The sequence below is a fragment of the Tachyglossus aculeatus genome, chromosome 22, assembly GCF_015852505.1.
Source record: "Tachyglossus aculeatus isolate mTacAcu1 chromosome 22, mTacAcu1.pri, whole genome shotgun sequence".
In the NCBI taxonomy this organism is placed as follows: Eukaryota; Metazoa; Chordata; class Mammalia; order Monotremata; family Tachyglossidae; genus Tachyglossus; species Tachyglossus aculeatus.
In genome coordinates this window covers 1,202,452-1,225,916 of record NC_052087.1, presented here as the reverse complement: position 1 = coordinate 1,225,916, position 23,465 = coordinate 1,202,452, and the positions used below count along the sequence as shown (strand labels likewise).

At 43.5% G+C, this 23,465-nt stretch overlaps 1 protein-coding gene across 1 annotated transcript in view; it reads left to right on the top strand.

The window, feature by feature from the left end:
- Positions 1 to 23,465, top strand: part of PLCE1 (phospholipase C epsilon 1) — a 217,648-nt gene that overhangs the window by 107,221 nt on the left and 86,962 nt on the right. The window contains exons 4-10 of the mRNA XM_038764430.1: positions 4,376 to 4,521; positions 5,703 to 5,961; positions 8,907 to 9,115; positions 11,783 to 12,458; positions 13,242 to 13,406; positions 21,098 to 21,215; positions 21,655 to 21,811. Of these exons, the coding sequence (XP_038620358.1) occupies positions 4,376 to 4,521; positions 5,703 to 5,961; positions 8,907 to 9,115; positions 11,783 to 12,458; positions 13,242 to 13,406; positions 21,098 to 21,215; positions 21,655 to 21,811 (1,730 nt within the window). The remainder of the gene's footprint in view (positions 1 to 4,375; positions 4,522 to 5,702; positions 5,962 to 8,906; positions 9,116 to 11,782; positions 12,459 to 13,241; positions 13,407 to 21,097; positions 21,216 to 21,654; positions 21,812 to 23,465) is intronic.

Below are 23,465 nucleotides of genomic sequence, written 5' to 3'. Positions count from 1 at the left end.
TAAGGCAGCCAAGAGATCGAGGAGGATTAGGATGGAGTAGAGGCCAAGAGTGAGGATTTGGCAAGAAGGAGATCATTGATGACCTTTCTTTGGAATGAAGGGGACAGAAGCCAGATGGGAAGGAATCCAGGAGAGAATTGGAGGAGAGGAATTTGAGATAGTGGTTGAGAAGCAGTGTGGCTCAGTGGAAAGAGTGTGGGCTTTGGAGTCAGAGGTCATGGGTTCAAATCCTGGCTCCGCCGATTGTCAGCTGTGTGACTTTGGGCAAGTCACTTAACTTCTCTGGGCCTCAGTTACCTCATCTGTAAAATGGGGATGAAGACTGTGAGCCCCCCGTGGGACAACCTGGTCACCTTGTAACCTCCCCAGCACTTAGAACAGTGTTTTGCACATAGTAAGCACTTAATAAATGCTATTATTATTATTATTATTCAACTTGCTCAAGGAGTTTGGAGATAAATGATAAGAGGGAGATGGGACGTCTGGAGCGGGAGACAGGTATTAATATGAATAAATAAGTAATTGATAATATGTAATTTAAAGATATGTACATAAGTGCTGTGGGTTTGGGGGTGGGGTGAATATCAAATAACTAAAGGTCACAGATCCAAGTGCATAGATAACAGAAGGGAGAGTGAGCCAGGGAAAAGTCAGCTTAATCGGGGAAGGCCTCTCTAAAAAGCCGTGGTTTGGCCAGACCTGGAGTACTGGGTGCCATTTCATAAGAAAGGAAGGACAGAGTAGAGGTAGATAGATTGGGCTCAGAGTTGGCAGCCAGGGTAATTGGGGAATGGAGAAGATGAAGTCTTTGTAGTCCATGATTAAAGTTGACAAAATCAACATGGGAAAAGAAAGGCAAACATAGAATTCTTGTTCACCAATTCCTGCACCAGGGCAAGGGAGCATCCCTGAAGGTGGAAGGTTTAAAACAAATAACAATTTCACACAGTGATTTGTAAGCTCAAGAAATGTATTGCCAAGGAAAGTTTGACAGACCGAAAATATAAAATTTGGTTCCAGAAAAGTTAGGATAAATTGAAGAATGAGGGTTCCCTTAATTCTTTCTTACATCACATCTAAATCTCTACTGCTACAATTTTCTCTTGAGTCTGTGGAAATGAACAGAGATCAGCATTTCCATTATAGTTACCCTATAAATTATCAAAGGCAATTTTTACATAAGCCAGAAGCAGCGTGGCTCAGTGGAAAGAGCCTGGGCTTGGGAGCCAGAGGTTATGGGTTCTAATTCTGACTCTGCCACATGTCTGCTATGTGACCTTGGGCAAGTCACTTAACTTCTCTGGGCCTCAGTGACCTCATCTGTAAAATGGGGATTAAGACTGTAAGCCCCACGTGGGACAACCGGATCACCTTGCATCCCCCTCAGTGCTTAGAACAGTGCTTTGCACATAGTAAGCACTTAACAAATGCCATCATTATTATTTTTTTTTTCACTTCTCCAGATGAGTATCCTTCCACAAAAACCTGTTTTCCATCTTTTCCCCTGTTGTGTTCACGCCTCTGGACCCTTGGCAGTGACTTTACAATCTTCCTAAATTGTGGTGCTCCATATGGATCCCAGGAAAACGTCCTCACTGACCCCCCTGCATCCTGTCTCTATCAACTCCACTTCACTCTGCTGCACAGATCGTTTTTCTAAAAAATGTTCTGTCCATATCTCCCCACTCCTCAAAATCCTCTAATGTTTGCCCATCCACCTCAGCATTAAGTAGAAACTCATTGTCATCAGCTTTAAAGCACTTAATCAGCTCACCCTCTCCTATCTTATCTTGCTGATCTCCCAATGCAACCTAGCCCACACACTTCATGACTCTAATGCCAACCTATGGTTTGTACTCCATTCTCATTTAGTTACTGCCAACCCCTTCCACCTGGAACTTCCTCCTCCTTCATATACAACAGACCACCACTCTTCCCACCTTCAGAGACCCCGGAAAAACACATCTCCTTCAAGAGGCTTTCCCTGACTAAACCCTTATTTCCTCTCCGTGCTATCCCTTCTGCGTTGCCTATATAGACCTGGATCTTTACTAATCAGTCAATCAATCTGTCAGTGGAATTTATTGAATCCCTACTGTGTGCAGAGCACAGTACTAAATGCTTGGCAGAATAAAAGATAGAAGAGTAGGAATAGATGATCCCTGGCCATAAGGAGAAGCAGCATGGCCTAGTGGAAAGAGTACAGGCCTGGAAATCAGAGGACCCGGGTTCTAATCCCAGGCCCTTCACTTGCCTGCTCTGTGACTTTGGGCATGTTGCTTAACTTCTCAGTACCTCAGTTACCTCTTCTGTCAAATGGGGATTCAGACTGGGAGCCCTCCATGGGACAGAGAATGTGTCCAACCCAATTAACTTCTGTCTACCCCAGCACTTAGTACAGTGCCTGGCACATAGTTAAGTGCTTAACAAATACCATTAAAAAAAGGATCTTAGAGATAAGGGGAGACCTACATTAATATAGGTTACAGATGGATATGTAGAAAACTATTTGTACAAAGTACTGTGAGGGCAAGGGAGGGGTGATTGTCAAAGTGTTTAAGTGTACCCTTCAAGCACTTGATATTCATCCCACCCTCGGCCTCACTTATGTTTGTGTCCTTGCATTCTGCCACTTCCCCTATTTATAATTTATTTTAATGCCTATCTCCTCCTCTTACATAATCAGGAGGACTAATTCTCTTGAGAAGACCCTAATGCTAGGAAAGTCCATAGAAAATGTGGAAGAGGCAGAGCAGAACAGCAGCTAGATGGAAAGAGACCATAACAATGATAATGGAAGAACCTATAGAAAGGTTGCAGATTATGGCAGAGGACAGGACGTTCTGGAGAAAGTATATCCATGGAGTCGCTATGAATTAGAAACAACTTGATGGAACTTAATAATAATAATAATAACAATGACTGAAAGCTCCTTGTGATTAGAGACTGGATCTGCGAATTCTATTGTATTTTTTTCCCAAACACCTAGTACAGTGCTCTGTGTAGAGAAGGTGTTCAGTAAATGCCACTGATTGATTGATTGTTTGATTCGATTGAAGCCCTGACTGAAACTTAGCGTGACCTACCTCTCATGTAGATAGAACACAGGATTGGGAGTCACAGGACCTGGGTTCAAATCATGTGTCCCCCATTCACATGACCTTCCACACCTTGAGAATTAAATACCTGCTCTCCTTCCCTCTTTGACTGTCAGCCTCCTGTGGGACAGGGCCTGTGTCTGATTGGATAATTTTTTACCTACCCCAGTGTTTGGCACAATGCTCATATGTATTCAGTACTTAATAAATATCATTATTGTTATTATTAATTGATCATTGCCTAAATTCAGTTTCTCAACTAATCTGGAGTCCACCGATGCACTGTGGGGAGGAGTGAGGAGAAGTCGGGAGCAGGGAGAGGGGAAAAATGGAGAGAGGGAACAGAGAACAAATAGGCTAAAATCCATCAACCATCGGGTCAGAGCAAACTGAAGCAAAAGGGGAATCAGGGGACTTGAAGGTGAGAAGATCCTTAATATTGTTATTATGATTCTTATATTTTTAAGCACTATGTGCCAAGTTCTGGGAAGTTACAAGTTAATCGGTCCAAACAGAGTCACTGGGGCTCTCAGTCTAAGTAAGAGGGAGAAATGGAATTAAATCCCCATTTACAGATGAGGAAACTGAGGCACATGAGGTCACACAGCAGGTAATTAGCAGAGCTGGGTTTAGAAGACAGGGTCTATGACTCCCAAGCCTGATCTCTTTCCACTAGTCCAAACTGCTTCTCTAATACTGAGAAAACAGAAAAAAAGTTTATATCCCCCTCTAGACAGTAAGCTCATTGTGAGCAGGGAATATGTCTACTAACTATGTTATACTGTACTCCTCCAAGCACTTAGTACAGTGCCTTGCACATAGTAAGCACTCAATAAAAGCAGTTGATTGATTGAGAGTAGATGAACTGCTGAGGCAGTGGAGCAAACACCACCTCTGAGGGAATGTTAATATTCTTCATGTTCTCTGACCCCTATAGATTCTTATGTAGAAATTATGTAATTGATACAAATAGATACTGAACTCAGTTATTTAGGGATGGTCAAGGAACTCAGGTGGCTTGAAACATGGGCCCTAGATTTGGATCTAGTGGTGAGGGATTTGGTGTAATAGAAAAAGAGATGAATGGGAGAGCTGGAGGGTGAGAGAGCTGGAGGGTTACAAATTGCACATGCCCAGCTACATGTTTTAAAATATACAGACCCAAGTTTATTCAACAGCCAATCTTTCTGTGTGTGTGTGTGTGTGTGTGTGTGTGTGTGTGTGTGTGTTCCTGTCAGTGTGTTTGCAGATAATCTGCCTGTATTTTGTTTCAAAAGGTGAGCTCCTGGGTGACCTGGCTGATCCTAACTGCAGGCTCCATGGAGGAGAAACGAGAAGTCTTCTCATATTTAGTCCACGTGGCCAAATGCTGCTGGAACATGGGCAACTATAATGCCGTTATGGAGTTCCTTGCAGGCCTCAGGTACTGGTCATTCAAAAACAAGATCCAAATGGGACAATTGTGGGCCCCAGTGGACATGGTGAGGAAGCATCCTGGATTCCTGGAAAGGTTTGGCATGTGAGCCTCTCAGGGACTCCCCAGAGTTAAGTGAAGCCCTGACCAGACCCTGGATGGGTGATCCCAAGGTGGGGGTTTGTAATGGGTTTTGAGCTTCTGGAGAGGTCAATGGGTCTAGCAAGTCCAGGCCACTGCAGAATCATTCTGAAACTCTGGAGAAACCCATAATTGACCTGGACCACTTCAGTGTCCTCCAACTCAGAGAGAGCCTCGGGTAGGTCACTCAAGCAGAGAGGACTTCTAGTGGGGTCAGGGGAAGGAGGAGATGGGGACAACTATGGTGACCCTGCATCTTACTTTAAACCAAACAGTCTGGGTTTCAGCTGGTCTGACCCCTATCTGATACAGAAATGATGCTGGATGTCTTTATATAAGGTGTTTTGACTTTAAATGCTCAGCCTCCCTTCATTTGTCCTCTGCTGCTCAGAAACAGTGCCCCTGCTTTCAGGGCCTCGAGAGGGGAATGCAACAGCTCTGGAACAAGTTTCTGGGGATTTCCACAAAAGGTTTCAGATGATGACACTGCAGTACATTGCATAATCTCCACAGTGTGTGTAGTGTGTATCTGGTCTGTTGTTTCCTGGAGGACGATGCAATTCCAGGATGCATGAGGCCATTAGCCACATTCTAGGAACTGCCCTGGCTTGAAACCACTGATGGACACCCAACCAAGCCAGACCTATATCAGTTGCTGCTGTTGACCTCTTGACATGGGGATCCAGCACCTCTTGAGGGGCCAGGCTAGCCCCCAATCCCCCTAGGAACTTGCTGGTAAAATTTGCTGCCTCTCCTGAATATGAGCGCTTTGGATTGAAAGCATTTCCTTTTCAGCTTCTCAAAGCAACTTCCCTGTGTTATGGAGGAGCCTAATGGCAATGAAAAGGCTTTGGATTGAAAGCATTTCCTTTTCAGCTTCTCAAAGCAACTTCCCTGTGTTACGGAGGAGCCTAATGGCAATGAAAAGGCTTTCCAAATTCAGCAATATTGAGAAAAAAAAAGAGAACTGACCTCTAGGTTTAATTTTACCTGTATAATGTCATTTTCTTCCTCTTTCAGTTTAATATGATGTCATCTCTTTGCAACAGATCCAGGAAGGTATTAAAGATGTGGCAGTTTATGGGACAGACTGACATTGAAACCATGAGGAGCCTGAAAGACGCCATGGCCCAACATGAGACCTCTGCAGAGTACCGCAAAGTGGTGAACCGGGCTCTGAATATTCCTGGCTGCAAAGTGGTGCCTTTTTGTGGGGTGTTTTTGAAGGAGCTCTGTGATGTTCTCGATGGAACACCCAGCCTGTTGAAACTTTGTCCTCGGTACAACTCTCAGGAGGAAACCTTAGAGGTAATGTTCTGTGGGGCTGTTGCTCTCCTAAGCACAAAGGGATCACGTGAGTCGTGGTTTTTGCTTTCTATGTGTTCCCCCCCCTCCCCTGTCCACGCTAGCTGACTTGAGTTCAGGATGTGTGTGTGTGTGTGTGTGTGTGTGTGTGTGTGTGTGTGTGTGTGTATGAGAGAGAGAGAGAGAGAGAGAGAGAAAACGAACTGTCAAGGGCCTGTACGAATGGCAGCGATTGTCCAGGCTTAGGGGTGAAGTAATCTGGGGACCTGCCCTAATGACTTGTCTTTCCAATTAAAGCTGAAAAGACCCAAGATGGTGGCTTTCTGGCCTTGTAGCTCTATGAGGCCTGTTGTCTCCCAGCCCCCATCCTTCTAAAATCTCCACCCCCTTGTTCACCCCCACACTGAAGGTAACACCTACTATCAAATGATTTTGTAATGTCCTTAAAAATTGATGAATTATAATAATGGCACTTTATAAGTACTTACTATGTGCTAAGCACTGGGATCGATACAAGGTTATAAGATTGCACACAGTCCCTGTCCACTCCCAGCACTCAGTTGTTTGGTTGTTTGTTAGATTTTTTATTGTATTAAGCACTTACTACGTGTCAAGCACCGTCCTAAGAACTGGGGTGGAACAAGTTAATCAGGCCAGATACAGTCCCTTGTACCAAATGGGGTCATAATCTAAATAAGAGGGGGAACAGGTATTAAATTCCCATTATGCAGTTGAGGAGACCTGAGGAACAGGGAACACATCGGCTAATTCTGTTGTACTGAACTCTCCAGAGTGGGAGAACAGTGCTGTGTACAGCGTGGCTCAGTGGAAAGAGCCCGGGCTTTGGAGTCAGAAGTCATGGGTTCAAATCCCGGCTCCGCCAACTGTCAGCTGTGTGACTTTGGGCAAGTCACTTCACTTCTCTGTGCCTCAGTTACCTCATCTGTAAAATGGGGATTAAAACTGAGCCCGCCGTGGGACAACCTGACCACTTTGTAACCTCTCCAGCACTTAGAACAGTGCTTTGCACATAGTAAGTGCTTAACAAATACCATCATTATTGTTATTATTATTATTATTATTATAGTAAGCACTCAATAAACCCCATTGATTAATTGCTTGATTAAGTGACTTGCCCACGGTCACACGGCGGGCAAGTGGCAGAGCCGGGTTAAGAACCCAGGTGCTCTGGCTCCCGGGTCCATGCTTTATCCAATGATATGCTGCTCCCAGAAGCTTGGTAGGTGATTGCTAAAAATAAGTTGGAAAGTCATCTAGGTTGCAGAGCAAGATGGCATCCCAAATCACTGCCATATCATCTGTTGTGAGGGAGAATCTAACCTCATATTGGTCGGAGAAGTTCAGCTGGATTGGCTCTAAGCAACCAACGGGACTTAATTTGAACAATATGAGGGACCTATGTCTCACGTCAAAATTGACAGATGAATCATCAGCCAGCTAAAAATCTTCCTTCAAACAAATGTGATGAAGAGGTCATTATCACATTATACAGAAAATAGCAATGGGGTGATTACTATTCCTAACATTTATTAAGCACTTGCAGAGCACACAGCTCTTAAATAAATGCTGGGACAATTAAACAAAATCGATTAAGAACCAGTCCTTGGCCCACAAAAAGCTCTTCGATATAAGTGGGGAGAGCTAGACCCATATGCAAACACAATGGAAACAAGTCAAGGAAACACATAATTGAAGCATAAAAGACAAAAATATGAGATACACAGTCCTTAGAGAGGCCAGTGTATGGGCTCCTCCCCACTCCAGCTGATAGTACTTGCTGAAGTCTTCCCAGTATTCCAACAGTCTAGAAGGTATGTTTCACTTTTGGGGTGACTTCGGGGGGAAAGAGGCCATGCTGCAGACCACGTTGTGGATGGGAGGAAAGTGGCCTTTTGCAAGAAACAGGGTTCACCTTTGGCCCACCCAGATGCATCATTGCTGGTCAGGGACTCTGCCAGCCCTGGAGTCCTGCTTTTCAGAAGGACATACTTTCTCACTCTCTCTTGCCCTCTCCCTCTTTGTGTATTATCTCTTCCTATCTCTCATTCTCTCTCTCTCTCTCTCTCTCTCTCTCTCTCTCTCCCTCCCTCCCACTTTCTGCATCCCCAGACACATTCTTGCTAGCCATGCTGATTTATGACTACCCAAAGAACTTCGTCTCTGTACGCAAGGGAGTTTGCTCATGTTATCTGTGTGTCTGTGTGTATTGAGGTCTGCATTCCTATAATTGTGAAGGCCTTTGGATCTGACTTACCTGGCCTCTCTTTTTCTAAATGTACATTGTATGATATTTCGTCTCAGCTGTAATTGTTTGGGAAATGTCCAGGAGTACCTTGAAGCTTTCTCAGCTCCCTTTCCCCTTAACCCTGTTGGATCAGCTGTGTGTAAAAGTCCCCTCTGAAGCCTCCACCCCTTGATTCCACCCACTCTTTGCTGTTTCCATCCCCTGGCCCCAGTTGAGCCAGGGAAGCCTGGTTACATGCCAGTGAATGGGAAAAGACAGGACAGAGAATGGGGAGGAGGAATGATGATGGCTGATATAGGGGCAGCAATAGCAACTGCTCAGGTTGGAATTAAAGGTTAAGGAAAGAACAAGAGAAGTCGGAACAGAGCCCATTACAGGTACATCGGTACAGGGGATGAGAGCTGAAAAGCAGCCAGGAACAAGGGAGGCTGGAAGTGGTAGTAGAATGAGGGGAGGAGGGGGCAGAGAAGAAATTGATTTACCTGCAAGGATTGATGAGATGTTAAGGGTAGATTTAACGAATCCCTAGGGTGTGACAGCAAGCAGTGTTGCACGTATTTCCAAACTGCAAATATTGTGGGGTGTTCAAAACACTGGGTTTACCTATACAGTGCTTTGAATGGTGACAAAATTATAAGTTTAAACTGGCCCAGGTCTAAATTCTAAATATATTTATTTTCAGTTTGTAGCTGATTACAGTGGACAAGATAATTTCTTGCAACGAGTAGGGCAAGATGGATTAAATAATCCAGAAAAAGAGTCAACGGTCAATAATATTTTTCAAATTATTCGGAGCTGCAATCGCAGTCTTGAACCAGAAGAAGCGGAAGACAGCTTCAGTGAAGGAGACAGTTCAAGGAAAAATTCTCTAAAGGATAGAATCCGAATCCCGTAAGTTAAATATTGGAAAAGGAAAAAAAAGTTTCAATTCTTCTCTTTCCAGTATCCCTTAACCCTTTTCTACTACCTTTTGATTGTACCTGACCTTGAGTAATGGATTCAACTTTTATCATTAATGAAAGCTTTATTTTTTGCATTTTTTTTTTTAGCCTGGGAATTTACCAATTCCCCAACATGTATTTGGGAAGCATTTAACATAAAGAAGCAGTGTGTGGCTTAGTGGAAAGATCATGGGCTTGGGAGTCAGAGGTCATGGTTTCTAATCCGCCTCTGCCACTTGTCAGCTGTGTGACTTTGGGCAAGTCGCTTAACTTCTTTGTGCCTCAGTTACCTCATTTGTAAAATGGATCAAGACTGTGAGCCCCAAGTGAGACAACCTGATAACTTTGTATCTATCCCAGTGATTAGAACAATGCTTGGCACAATGGCTCAGGCAAAAAGGGATCAGGTAACAACCCAATTGCCAGGTCCAGATCCAGATCCAGGTCCAGATTTCAATCCTCACTCCCCACCCAGCGAGGACCCTGGGCTCTTTTCTGTCTTCCTGGCTGCTCATGCTTTGGGGTAATCTTTTTAATTTTATGGCCTATGTTTTAATTGCCAGCACTGAGTTAGAAAACAGGGCTGAAACTTTAAGGTTCTGCTCCTCAAGCATCAAATAATGAAGGGGGTCTAGGGACATGACCTAGAACATTCGTTTGTGGGTTCGTTTAACGTTTGAACCCATGACCTCTGACTCCAAAACCCGGGCTTTTTCCACTGAGCCATGCTGCTTCTCTAAATGTGAAATGTGAAATGTGCTGTTGGAGAAGGTTTTTCCAAATATAACAGACTGCCTGAAAGACAACAAATGGGTTGTGGAGTAAATTAAACCATTGTGGTCTTTGGAAGGTCAAATGACTCGACTTAGATTAGCATATTTTGGACACATCATCAGGGGGACTAATTCCCCCTGGAGAAGACACTAACGCTAGGAAAAGTGGGGGGAAAATGTGGGAAAATCAGAGCCCAGATGGATGGATGGATGGATAGAAACCCCAACAATGATTACACAAGATTACGGATTATTGCAGAAGATAGGACATTCTGGAGAAGATATATCCATAGTGTTGCTATGAATTGGAAATGACTCAACTGCATTTGATAACAATAAAAATAAGGTGATTAAGTGCTTTAAAGCCAATGCTAAGGAGTTTCTGTTCAATGCTGAGATGGATGGACAACCACTGGAAGTTCTTGAGGAGTAGGGAAACATAAACTGAATTTTTTTAGAAAAATGATCTGGGCAGCAGAGTGTAGTATGGACTGGAGTAGGGAGAGAGACAGGAGGCAGGGAGGTCACCAATAAGGATGAGGCTGATGTAGTATAGGCAGGATAAGATAAGTTCTTGGATAAATGTGGTTGCATTTTAAATGGAGAGTAAAGGGCATCTGGTATCTACCCCAGCACTTAGAACAGTGCCTGGCTGGGCAAGCCACTTCACTTTTCTGCGCCTCAGTTACATCAACTATAAAATGGGGACTGTGAACCCTCTGTGGGACAAGGACTTTATCCAACTCAATTTGCTTGTATCCACTCTAGTGCTTAGTACACACCCTGGCACATAGTAAGTGCTTAACAAATGACAGTATTATTATTATTAAGTGCTTAACAGATACCATGTAAAAAAAATCTAGAGGAGAAGAATAAATGAATTAAATCTCTTGTGGCTTCTTCCCATTGCCCCTTGTGGTTAAGAAGCTGAAGTGGTTGTATTCAAAAATTTGATTTATGAGTTGTATTCCAGATTGAAAATATTCATAAAAACAATAAATTCTGGCTCAGTAAAAATTTTGAGAACATGGAAACTCCAGATTATTTTATGTTATAATTCTGCACATAACAAGTCTCAAAATTGATAAAAGGAATAGTTAGTGTGTGCAAAGGATTGTACTAAGCACTTAGCATTATAATGTCCAATCTGTTTATGGAGCCAAATTTCTAAGTATCTTTGAAAATTTATGGTCACACTTGTGCCTCAATTACCCCATCTGTAAAATGGGGATTAAGACCGTGAGCCCCCGTGGGACAACCTGATCACCTTGTAACCTCTGCAGTGCTTAGAACAGTGCTTTGCACATAATAAGCACTTAATAAATGCCATAATTATTATTATTATTGTATTAGTAGGTGTGTAGACTGTGTACACTGTCTTCCACTGTAATGCGTTTTCACTGTGTGTTTTGGGGAGAACTTGCTGACACCAGAATTAGGGAATTTTTTCAGACAGTGCAAACCTGTCTGGTGTCAGCCATCATGGTGCTCAAAAATGTTTGTGTGCAGGTGCATTTGCCTGCCTACGTGCATCCAGCATCAGACCCAATGTGTGCTTCACACAAGTTTCCCTTAAGGTCGGGGGTCTGGAAGACTCAACCCCCATGTTATAGCTGTATTTATAGTATGTGTGTAAATCTGAAGATGTAGATTTTGGAACCCGCAGAAAATTTAGTTGAGGGGGCCAGTGAGCATCTTTACATTTCCAAAGAGCACTGTATACTCTGTTCTTCTTCCAGTATAAATAAGTATCCATGACAGCACTGCATCCGTGAGGGGTTATTTTAGCTTTCACTTCCCAGAAGCTAAAAATGCAAGTTTGTACTCTCTCGCTTACAACACAGGTTAGTTTTTGGAGATCTGTCCGACTCAGAGAGTGACATATTTGAGCAGACAAAAGAATGGGAGCTTCATGGAACAGAAGAGCCCCAGAAGGCCTTCAGTCATGGAACCGAGCTCATTCCTTGGTACGTTCTGTCTGTCCGAGCTGATGTCCATCAATTTATCCTGCAAGGAGCGACTCTTATCCATTATGACCAGGACACACATCTCTCAGCCCGCTGTTTCCTTCAGCTTCAGCCTGACAATAGCACCTTGACCTGGACGAAGCCCACGATCGCCTCCCCCGCCACCGCAAAGACCAAAGCCGGGGTCCTAGGCAGTGGTACCGATCTGGGCAAGATGGCCTTCCCTGGCAGCACCGGACTATATGGCTTGGCAGAAGGTTTTGTGGACTTGTTCGCCGTTAAGGCCGTGTATATGGGCCACCCCGGTATTGATCTGCATGCAGTAGCCATTCAGAATAAGCTGGGAAACATGGCTCTGGCAGAGGCAGGGGTGACGCTTCTCTATGGCCTTCAGACGACCGAGAATAAGTTATTACACTTTGTGGCACCAAAACAAACAGCTAAGATGCTATATGATGGGTTGCTGGAACTAACTAATGCTGTAAGGAAAATGAAGAAATTTCCCGACCAGAGACTACAGTGGTTAAGGAAGCAGTATGTCAGTCTATACCAGGTAAGGAATGTATCTGTACTCTCTGTGGTTTATGTTTTATCGGTAACATCCATTAATGGATATTAATGCTAACAAAAGATTGAAAATAAAAAAGATGAAAAGTATTTTGATCAGGGAGTCAAAGTGAAGGCAGTGTTGTTTGACTTAAAGCAAAGATCGTCATGGATCTTAAGATAAGCAGCAAATGAGAACCTGAGTTTTGGAAACGCTAATTATGACTTTGGCCCAATTTCTGACAAGGTACAGGAATCTGGTTTGTGTTGAAAGAGTCTCCGTCAGTTTCTTCATCTTAAAAATGGGGCCAGTGGAAGGTTTGATCTCTGAAACCTTTGACAAAGCCTTCAAAACAATGCCTTTGGAGCTAGTTATAATTCACTCAGCTGGACGACAGTCCTCTGCAGGATTAAAGCGCAGTCCACCCTCATGGCCTGAACCATTTTTGCATTCTGTTTTTTTTTTAATTAAACAATAAAAAAGATCATCATCATTAGCAGCAGCAGCAAGGATATTTACTGATAGCATCAGACGAGTGGCACAGTAAATGTTTGTCAAATCTGAATGATAATCTAGCCTCTGAAAGGCGGAGAGTGCCATCATCACCCTAGGCTGGAAAGTCATGAGAACTAGTGCAGGTGAAGACTGACTATAAATTCAGGGGCCAGTGCTCTTTTGGATAGCTTGGATTTTTGTTCTTCTCAAGTTTCTTATTCTTTGGAGTTTGTTAGAGGGCCAGATGGTTCCTTTCCACACCCTGGCTTCTTGATAACTGCCGGGTTCTTCCAGGAGGATGGCAGATTTGAAGGCCCAACCTTGGCTCATGCCGTTCAACTGTTTGGAGGCAGGCGCTGGAGTGCCCGACACACAGGCCCGGCAACTCTACCCAAGAGCACAGAGAAGGCTGCCTTGGGAATAAGCTCAGCCAAGAAAAAGAAGAAAGTCCTCATGAGGGTAATGTGCCTATTCTTCCTGCCTTTATCCCATCCCCAACATCTTCTCTCTGGAGACCCTATGCCAGCAAACTCTTCAGGGCAGCCCATTTGGCAGTAGTAATATTTATTAAGTGCTTACTCTGCACAGAATACTGTACTAAACGCTGGGAAAAAATATACAGCTATCCCTTGATCGTTCCTTTGTCATTCCCTCTGCCTCCTGCCATGAGCTCCACAACTGGTAGACTAGCATATAGTCTAAAAGTATTTTAGACTGTGAGCCCACTGTTGGGTAGGGACTGTCTCTATATGTCGCCAACTTGTACTTCCCAAGCGCTTAGTACAGTGCTCTGAACACAGTAAGCGCTCAATAAATATGATTGATTGATTGATTGATTGATTGATATAGTATGGGGTAGTAGCCCAAACCGTAAAGGCCGTACTTAGACAACAAGATTTTTCTTGACTGAATAGCAGAGGTGTCAGTATTACCTGACCCTTAACAGGGCTTCACTCCCTGCCCCTTACCAATCAATCAATCAATCAGTGGTATTTATTGAGTGTTTACTGTGTGACTTTGGGCAAGCCACTTAACTTCTCTGAGCCTCAGTTCTCTCATCTGTAAAATGGGGATTAAAACTGTGAGCCTCACAGGGGACAACCTGATCACCTTGTATCCCCCCCAGCACTTAGAACAGAAATACGATTGATTGATTGATTGCCCACACATAGTAAGCACTTAACAAATGCCATAATCATTATTACTATTACCAAGCGCTTGGGAAAGTATAGTACAACAGAGTTGGTAGACACGATCCCTGCCTGCTTTCCAGAGAGCCAGGTTTTTTCCCTGCCGACTCTGGCTAAGGTCCCCCAGTTTCTGCCCAGCTTATCTCCTTTGGCTGAATCACCTCTCTTTTTTGTTGTAAGGACCCTAGGCTCTCCCTTACTAGCCTGCTTATTATAGTACAGAAGCAGTTTGCCCAGGGACCCGAGCTGGGGGCAGTCTAAGTGATGCTATAATTTCCCTGTGACAGGGGAACTTAAAGATCTATGCCAGCAACCTCCTTCTTTTTTCTTTTAATTCCCCAAATGACAGTTCATTTCCATATTGCCCCAGGAATTTAATACTATTTATTGAGCACCTGTTGTCTGGCCAACACCATACTGTGTGCAGAGCATATGCTGGGAGTCTACTGTGTGCAAAGCATAGTACTGACTGGCAGGAAGAGTAGAATAAAAGTAAAAAACACAGCCCATGTCCTCCATGGGGAGACAGGCAGATTTATGTTATATATATATATAACATATATATACATACACACTCACACACACACACACACACACACACACACACACACACACAACAGGAGCAGAAGGAAAAACATGGATCCCATTGATATCAGAAAGAGTATGGAAAAATGAGTAGCCATGTCAATAAAGGCAGATGTAGATACCCCAAGTGCTAAGGGTTGTTGTTGGAATTTAATGACCAAGAATGTTGGAAATTAGTTGGGGATTGTCTGCTGGAGGAGGTAGGTTCTGGAGGAGGTAGGTTTAAAGAGCGTGGGGCTGGAACATCAGAAGTTTGCCTCACTCGCATGATTTTTCGCTTATAATGGATTCTGTATTCCCAGAATACCCAGCTCATCCATTCATTCAATTGTATTTATTGAGCGCTGTGTGCAGAGCACTGTACTAAGCTCCTTGTTCCACACACCACAAACCCATAATTTCCAAGCTCATGTATCCCAAATACAGTTTACCTACGTCCATACCTAAACATATAGAAACACTGCAGTTAATTCTGAGATTAAACTAGTTTCCTGGAATTAGCTTGACTAATACCCACTCAGGAAAGCATTTCACGGAACTGCTTATTGCCTAGGCTTTGGTTTAATCCCCACAAAGCCCTGCTCCATGCAGGAGGACTCAGACTTAACTCTGGGAAGCAGCATGACCTAGTGGATAGAACACAGGCCTGGGAGTCTGAAGGACCTGGATTCAAATCCTGACTCTGCCACTTGTCTGCTCTGTGACCTTGGCCAAGTCACATGACGCCTCCCATGCCTCAGAGAAGTGCCTGTGCCCATCTACAAAAAGGAGACTAAGACTATGAGCCCCATGTGAGACACGGACTGTGTTCCACCTGATTAGTTTGTACCTACCCTAATGCCTGGCACATAGCAAGCACTTAACACATACCCTAAAAACAAACAAACAAAAAACCACCTCTGACTTAGCCCACCCTGGGCAAGGTTGGTAGCTTTTTCATTAGCCAGCAATAAGTCATGACTGTAAGATAGTAGGGCTCAGTTATGTGAGCTGATCAAGTCCAAGGCTGATTCAGAGAGCCGAACGATTAAAGATTTATGAGCTTTTTGGATAGATGCTCACTCAACTGGATTTATTCTCAGAACTTTGCTTCTGATTATCTAAATGAGCCTTCATTCAGAAAGCCTCTCACTTTGGCTGTTGACATCCCTGTGGTCAGCTTTCCAATGCACACCCGTGCATTTATTGAGGCCACCCTATATACACTGTATCAGAGCTGCAAGAGTGTCCAGGGATGTGCCCCACCCCCACCCCCCCGCCATCAAGGAAGTTTTAGAAACCTTCTTCCTTGCCCGTTCAATCCCTAGTAGCTACATTTGAGCCACTGGGGTAGAGGAGAATCAATTGTTTGTGACAGCCTGGCTAAGAAAATCATATCCCTCCCCAATTCCAACCAGGCCTCTCCTATTTCTCTTGACTTCCTCATTTTTTCCTCTTCTCATTCCAAAACCCTCACCCAGTGTGTCCATCCTCTGGATCTTTTTCCCTCTTTGTTTTTTTTCACTGCTATGTTTTTTTTTTAAGAATATTTGTTAAGCACTTACTACGTGTCAGGCCCTTTATTAAGCACTGAGGTAGACACAAACTAATCAGATCAGACACAGTCTATGGCCCACAAGGGGCTCACAGTCTTAATCCCCATTGTACAGATAGTGTAACTAAGGCATGCAGAAATAAAGTGATTTGCCCAAGGTCACACAGCTGACAAGTGGCAGAGCAGGGATTAGAACTCAGGTCCTCTGACTCCAAGGCCTGTGCTCTATCCATTAAACTATGCTTTCTCCCCATACTCATGCTACTAACCTGTCCATATCGCGCTATTGCTTTTCATATAGCATTTGTGTTTTTCCATTATTTTAGTGTGGTTAATTCTGCCCATTCTGGTGCTCCGAACCACTTTTCTAAACGATCTAATGTCCATCCCTCTGGGTGTGCATCTGGGTTGAGAAGTAAACACTGAATCCTGTCCAAGTAGAGTAATGCTTGGAAAATCATAATGATGATGAAGATGATGATGATAACAATGATAATACTTGTTAAGTGCTTAGTATGTGTCAAGGACTGTAGTAAGTGCTGGGGTAGCTACATGATCATCAAATCCCACATGGGGCTTATAGTCCAAGTAGGAAGAACAAGTACTGAATCTCCATTTTACAGATGAGGGAACTGAGGTACAGAGAAAAGGTAAGTGACTTGTCCAAGGTCACACAGCAGGCAAGTAGTGGAGCTGGGATTAGAACCCAGGTCCTCTTACTCCCAGGCCCAGGTTCTCTCTCCTAGGCCTCGCTGTTCAACATGACTTGTTTAGGGAGGCTGTATATTCTAATTTGTTTCCTGTCACTATAAACAATATTCTTCTAATTTAATACTCACTATATTTGGTTGAGCAGCCTCAATCTCCTGTTCTAACCCCTTGAAGAATATGTTGAGAGATTCATGTGTCTCCTCTTTCTTATGCCCTAACTGATGCCTTTACTTCTTTTTCATCTTTGCATCATTTTGAATTTATTGACACTGACAACCAATCTTTTCCTTCCTGCCCTTTTGACTATAAGCTCATTCATTCATTAAATCATATTTATTGAGCACTTATTGTGTGCAGAGCACTGTACTAAGCGCTTGGAAAGTACAAGTCAGCAACATATAGAGATGGTCCCTACCCAACAACGGGCTCACAGTCTACAAGGGGGAGACAGACAACAAAACAAAACAAATAGAATTAAGGCTATATGCACATATCATTAACAAAATAAATAGAATAGTAAATATGTACAAGTAAAATAAATTGAGTAATCAATCTGTACAAATATATATACAAGTGCTGCAGGGAGGGGAAGGAAGAGGAAAAGGGGGGCTCAGTCTGGGAAGGCCTCCTGGAGGAGTTGAGCTCTCCGTAGGACTTTGAAGGGAGGAAGAGAGCTAGTTTGGTGGATGGGCAGAGGGAGGGCATTCCAGGCCAGGAGAAGGATGTGGGCCGGGGGTCGATGGCGGGACAGGCAAGAACAAGGCACAGTGAGGAGGTTAGCGACAGAGGAGTGGAGGGTGCAGGCTGGGCTGGAGAAGGAGAGAAGGGAAGTGAGGTAGGAGCGGGCGAGTTGATGGAGAGCCTTGAAGCTGAGAGTGAGGAGTTTTTGCTTAATGCGTAGGTTGACTGGTAGCCACTGGAGATTTTTGAGGAGGGGAGTAACATGCCCAGAGCATTTTTGCACAAAGATGATCCGGGCAGCAGCGTGAAGTATAGACTGAAGTGGGAAGAGACAGGAAGATGGGAGATCAGAGAGAAGGCTGATGCAGTAATCCAGTCGGGATAGGATGAGAGATTGAACCAGCAAGGTAGCGGTTTGGATGGAGAGGAAAGGGTGAATCTTGGCTATTTTGTGGAGGTGAGACCAGCAGGTTTAGGTGACAGGTTGAATGTGTGGGGTGAATGAGAGAGTGGGGTCAAGGATGACACCAAGATTGCAGGCTTGTGAGACGGGAAGGATGTGGTGCCGTCTACAGTGATGGGAAAGGGCAGGGTTTGGGAGGGAAGATAAGGAGTTCAGTCTTGGACATATTGAGTTTTAGATGGTGGGCAGACATCCAGATGGAGATGTCCTGAAGGCAGGGGGAGATACAAGCCTGGAGGGAGGAAGAAAGAGCAGGGGCAGAGATGTAGATTTGGGTGTCATCAGCATAGAGATGATAGTTGAAGCCGTGAGAGCAAATGAGTTCACCAAGGGAGTGAGTGTAGATAGAGAACAGAAGGGGACCAAGAATTGACCCTCGAGGAACCCCTACAGTAAGGGGATGGGAGGGGGAGGAGGAGCCCGCGAAGGAGAGTGAGAAAGAACAGCTGGAGAGATAAGAGGAGAACCAGGAGAGGATGGAGTCTGCGAAGCCAAAGTTGGGTAGCGTGTTGAGGAGAAGGGGGTGATCCACAGTGTCAAAGGTAGCTGAGAGGTCGAGGAGGATTGGGATAGAGTAGGAGCCATTGGATTTGGCAAGAAGGAGGTCATTTGAGAGGGCAGTTTTGGTGGAGTGTAGGGGACGGAAGGCAGATTGAAGGGGGTCAAGGAGAGAGTTGGCTCATTATGCTCATTATGGGCAGGCAACGTGTCTGCTAATTCCATTGTATTGTGCTCCCCCAACCACTTAGTGCAGTGCTCTGCATGTAGTAAGTATTCAATGAATACGATTGATTGATTGTTTGATTCTTCTCTATTTCATCATCCGAGTGTCTGCTGTCAGCTCTGGGTAATAATAATAATAATAATAATAATAATAATAATAATAATAATAATAATATAATTATTATAATAATAATTATGGTAAGTGCCAAGCACTGTTCTAAGTGCTGGGGTAGATACAAGATAATCAGCTTGTCCCACATGGGGCTCACAGTCTTAATCCCCATTTTATAGATAAGGTAACTGAGGCTAAGAGACATGAAGTGACTTACCCAAAGTCACACAGCAGATGAGTGGCGGAGCTGGGATTACAGCCCAAGTCCTCTCACTCCCAAACCAGTGCTGTTTCCACTAAGCCACACTGCTTCTCTGAAGTTCTTGCCCAGGGTGGAGTGAGAGACTTTCTCCTCTTTCTCACCTTGGCAGTGTCAACAAATGCTTTCAACAAATAGGAGAGGCTGGGCTCCCTGCTTCTTCTTGAAATAACTTGTTACCGCTAATGTTAATCCCTCCATTTCTGGGTGCCTAACATACAGAACATTCTATGAGAAGCGCTGTACTGATCACTTTCCTCAAGGAGCTTTTAGTCAAATGGTATGTACACTCTAATGAGTATAACCTATTTCCTGCAAATTGAGAAACTTAAAATTGCTTGTAGAATTCTTTCAGTGTGTCAGTTTTCTAGCATCTTTAAAGACTATAAAGTCAGAGAAAGCAGTAGAGTATCATTGGGGTGTGTGTGTGTGTGTGTGTGTGTGTGTTTTGAGGTGGTGGGGATGAGTGAGTGTTTGTTGGAGGTGATGGGCTGTGTCTGATTCTATCCCTCTAATCCCAGAGGGGAAAAAGCAGCATGACCTAGTGGATACAGTATGAGCCTGGGAGTCAGAAGGACCTAGATTCTCATACTGGCTCCACCACTTGTCTGCTGCATTACCCGGGGCAAGTCACTTCTCTTCTCTGTCCCTCAGTGACCTCATCTGTAAAATGGGAATTAAGACCATGAGCACCACGTGAGACAACGACTGTGTCCAATGTGATGAGCTTGTATCTACCCAAATGTTTAGTACAGAGCCTGGCACATAGTAAGCACTAAAATTAAAATTGCCATTAAAATAATAGGCAGTTCTGCTTACCTTAAACCAGGAAATCAGAGAGGCGTCAAGGTGCATTGGAGTAGCCTCAACTTTGAACCTGTCAGGGAAGAGTAAGAACTGTGCTGAGGGGCAGATGAATGAATCCAGATGCCTAATGGCCATGTTGCAGAAATTTAGGGATGATGCAGCCCCACCCATGATTCCTGGGTGGTTTATCCTGCATGTTTGCGTTATTCAGCTGATGTAGGAATCTGTTTCCTAAGGACCAATTGGAGAACTTGTTCTCTGTTATAGAGGTTTCAGCCCACCACAGAGCTGGCCCTGGGGATCCTTGTGCTTCTGGCAGGATGGTTTCACAACCTTCTCTTCCACCACACCCTCAAGCCTTCACCCTAAAGCTATCCTCTATACTCCCGAGGCACCTGGTCCTTGTGCTCATGAACCCATCCACCCATTACATAGGTTATCTACAGGAAGTCCCCATGAAGACCCCATGAGGACATGTCTCCTCACAGGAAGGGGACAGAAAATTCCATTCAAAGTCTGTGGGAAGGATTAGGAGAGGATTCTGCAGGACAGGGGAACTTTTGCCTCTCTCATGTCAATAAGAATAACAAGACTTATTTTTATTATAATTGTTAAGGGCTTACTATGTGCCAACCACTGTACTATGAGCTGGGGTAGATAATATACATTCAGGTCAGACACAGAAGATTTTCAATCTGAAATCCTTTAGTTGCTCCCCAACGGGGCATCGACTGGAGAGAAATCAAGAGGAAAAACAGTAAATCAAGATGGTGATTTTGGGAGAGAAACACTAGAAGTGTTTTTTCACTTCCATCTAGGGGCTAGTTGATCTGGAGGTGGGCAGCGGGAGAGGGGATAGTGCTATACTGTGCTAAGCCCTGCCCTGGGGACAGGATTTCTGGGGAAAAACACTGGCTAGACTCCCTCTCCTCAGGGGGAACCTCTTCTCCCGCCTAGAGACTGATGCAAGATTAGAATGCCAACCACCATTTCCCCATATGATCTGGAAGTTCCATTGTATTGGTTTACAGAGAAAGGACAGAGGTGTATTTAATAGGATGCTTTTTATACTCTTTGGGTTCCAGGGTGAAAGTGGGGAAGCTACTGATGATGAGATGGCACCTCGTAAGGCCAAAAGTTGTAAAGAGTGCCGCAGCCGCAGTGGTTCTGATCCCCAAGACCTTGATGAGCAAGAAGAATCAGGTAGAAGGATATTTTTAGATATGGTTTTATATTTTGGGGTTATTCATATACTAAGTTATTGAAATGAGAAGAGTTCACCCATACCCTTCTTAACAATGAAGTTTTAGACCTGACAGTGGTTAGAAAGTATCAGGAATGTGTTTTTCAAACACTAAAATCTTTAATAGATTTACTCAATGATTTGCATTCCTACCCTCCTCAGAATTCCCACTGTAACATTTCAGATAGATACGCAAATGTTGGTATGGTGAGTGCCCAACATGTCAGATTTCCACAGGTAGTTTCTATGAGGCATGCATGTAAAGAGATGCATTCCAAATGTTAAAGAAAGTGTGATAGAAAAAGCACATAATCGTTTATGGCCTTGGAAAATTAAATTTTAAAAAAGTGTGACTTTTTCATGAAAAAGTATGATGTGTGCCTTCCTGTGTTTTCACAGAGCAAAGTGTGATTACCATCCCATCCCAGGCACTGCCCTCCCGAAGAGCCCGTTCTCTAACTGCTTCTGGGTCACCAAACATAACTCCAGGGGCCCCTTCACCCATCAGACCAGTGTCCTCTCCTGTATTATCATCTTCAAGCAAGAATCAGTCCAGGTAGGGACAAATTAGGACTGAATCTGGAAAAATAGTATGAGCAACCTGACTTAGAGATGGTATGGTTTATACTTAGATTGTGAGCCCCATTGGGGACAGGGAATCCAGCCAGATTATTTTGCAGTTTTCTGTTTAGTGAGAGCTCCATAAATACCATTGATTCATTAATCTACCCCAGCACTTCATACAGCACTCAACACATAGTCTTCTTCAAATGAAGTCATTTCTGACCCATAGCAACTCCATGGACACACCCTCTTCAGAACATCCCATCTTCTGTCATAAAGTCTTTCTGGTATGTGTATCCATAGAGTTTTCTTGGTTAAGATACAGAAGTGGTTTACCATTGCCTTCTTCCACACAGTAAAAACTTGAGTCCCTGCCGTTGTTCTTTCTTGATTCCCCACTGCTTCCCTTCCTGCAGGGACAGAGGAGTCCTTACTGTCCCTGTAGATGTCTCAGGGAGGAGAGAAACAAGGAAGGAAATGGAGGGGAAGCAGGTTTCATAGAACAACAAGATAATATAGCAAATTCTCACATGTCTATAGTAATGAAGGAGCAAACAGAAAAAAATGATATAGAAGTGACTTAAATGCAAAATTCCCATTATCAAATTGTAAGAACTGTAACACTTAACAATGTAAAAATTGTACGAATTGTAAAATGCTTTTGAGTACCTTTTCCTGGAGTCATTGAACTGTTATGAAATATTGTGTTTCAGAGAAAAAAAACAAGTGCCTGCTCTACTACTGCTAATAATAAAAAATGAATCTGGTACCCAGAGTAAGAAATATATTTAAATTATTCCTTAAAATCTATAAATATTTTTTATCATTTTTTCTTGCTTTAGTGTCTGTAATGAACATGTAAAATGGGGATTAAATCCTACTCTCTCCTACTTAGAATGTGATCCCCATGTAGGACAGGGACTTTATCTAACCTGATTAACTTGAATCAGCATGGCATAGTGGATAGAGCATGGACCTGGGAATCGGAAGGTCAGGGGTTCTAATCCTGGCTCTGCCACTTGTCTTCTCTGTGACCCTGGGCAAGTCACCTCACTTTTCTTTGCCTCAGTTACCTCACCTGTAAAATGGGGATTGAGACTGTGAGTCCCATGTAGGATAGGGACTGTGTCCAACCTGATTTGCTTGTATACCCCAATGCCTAGTACAGTGCCTGGCATATAGGAAGCACTTAACAAATACCACAATTGTTATTATGCTAATAATATGCTAATGCTTAGAACAATACTTGACACAAAGTAAGCACTTAACAAATATAACAATAATAATAAGAAAACTGAATCCTTCATACTCCCCCCTAAAATCCAAGCTTTTGGAAACTTTGTTCTTTTTACTGATCAATACACTGTTCCCAGCTAGACAGATATGAATAAATAAAACAAAAGTTAACACACTCATGAGACTATTAGGTGCTAGGGGATTACTTCCATTTAACTGAATCAGATTCATCAGTCAATTAATCTATGGTATTTATTGAGAGCTTACCATATGTAGAGCACTGAACGAAGCACTTGGAAAAGTACAATAAAATAGAGTTGGTAGTCCTGCGCACAAGGATGCCCTTAAGTTCTCTTACTGATCATTTTTTGACTATTTTGAAACTGTGGATTTTGCTTGTCTGCCAAAAA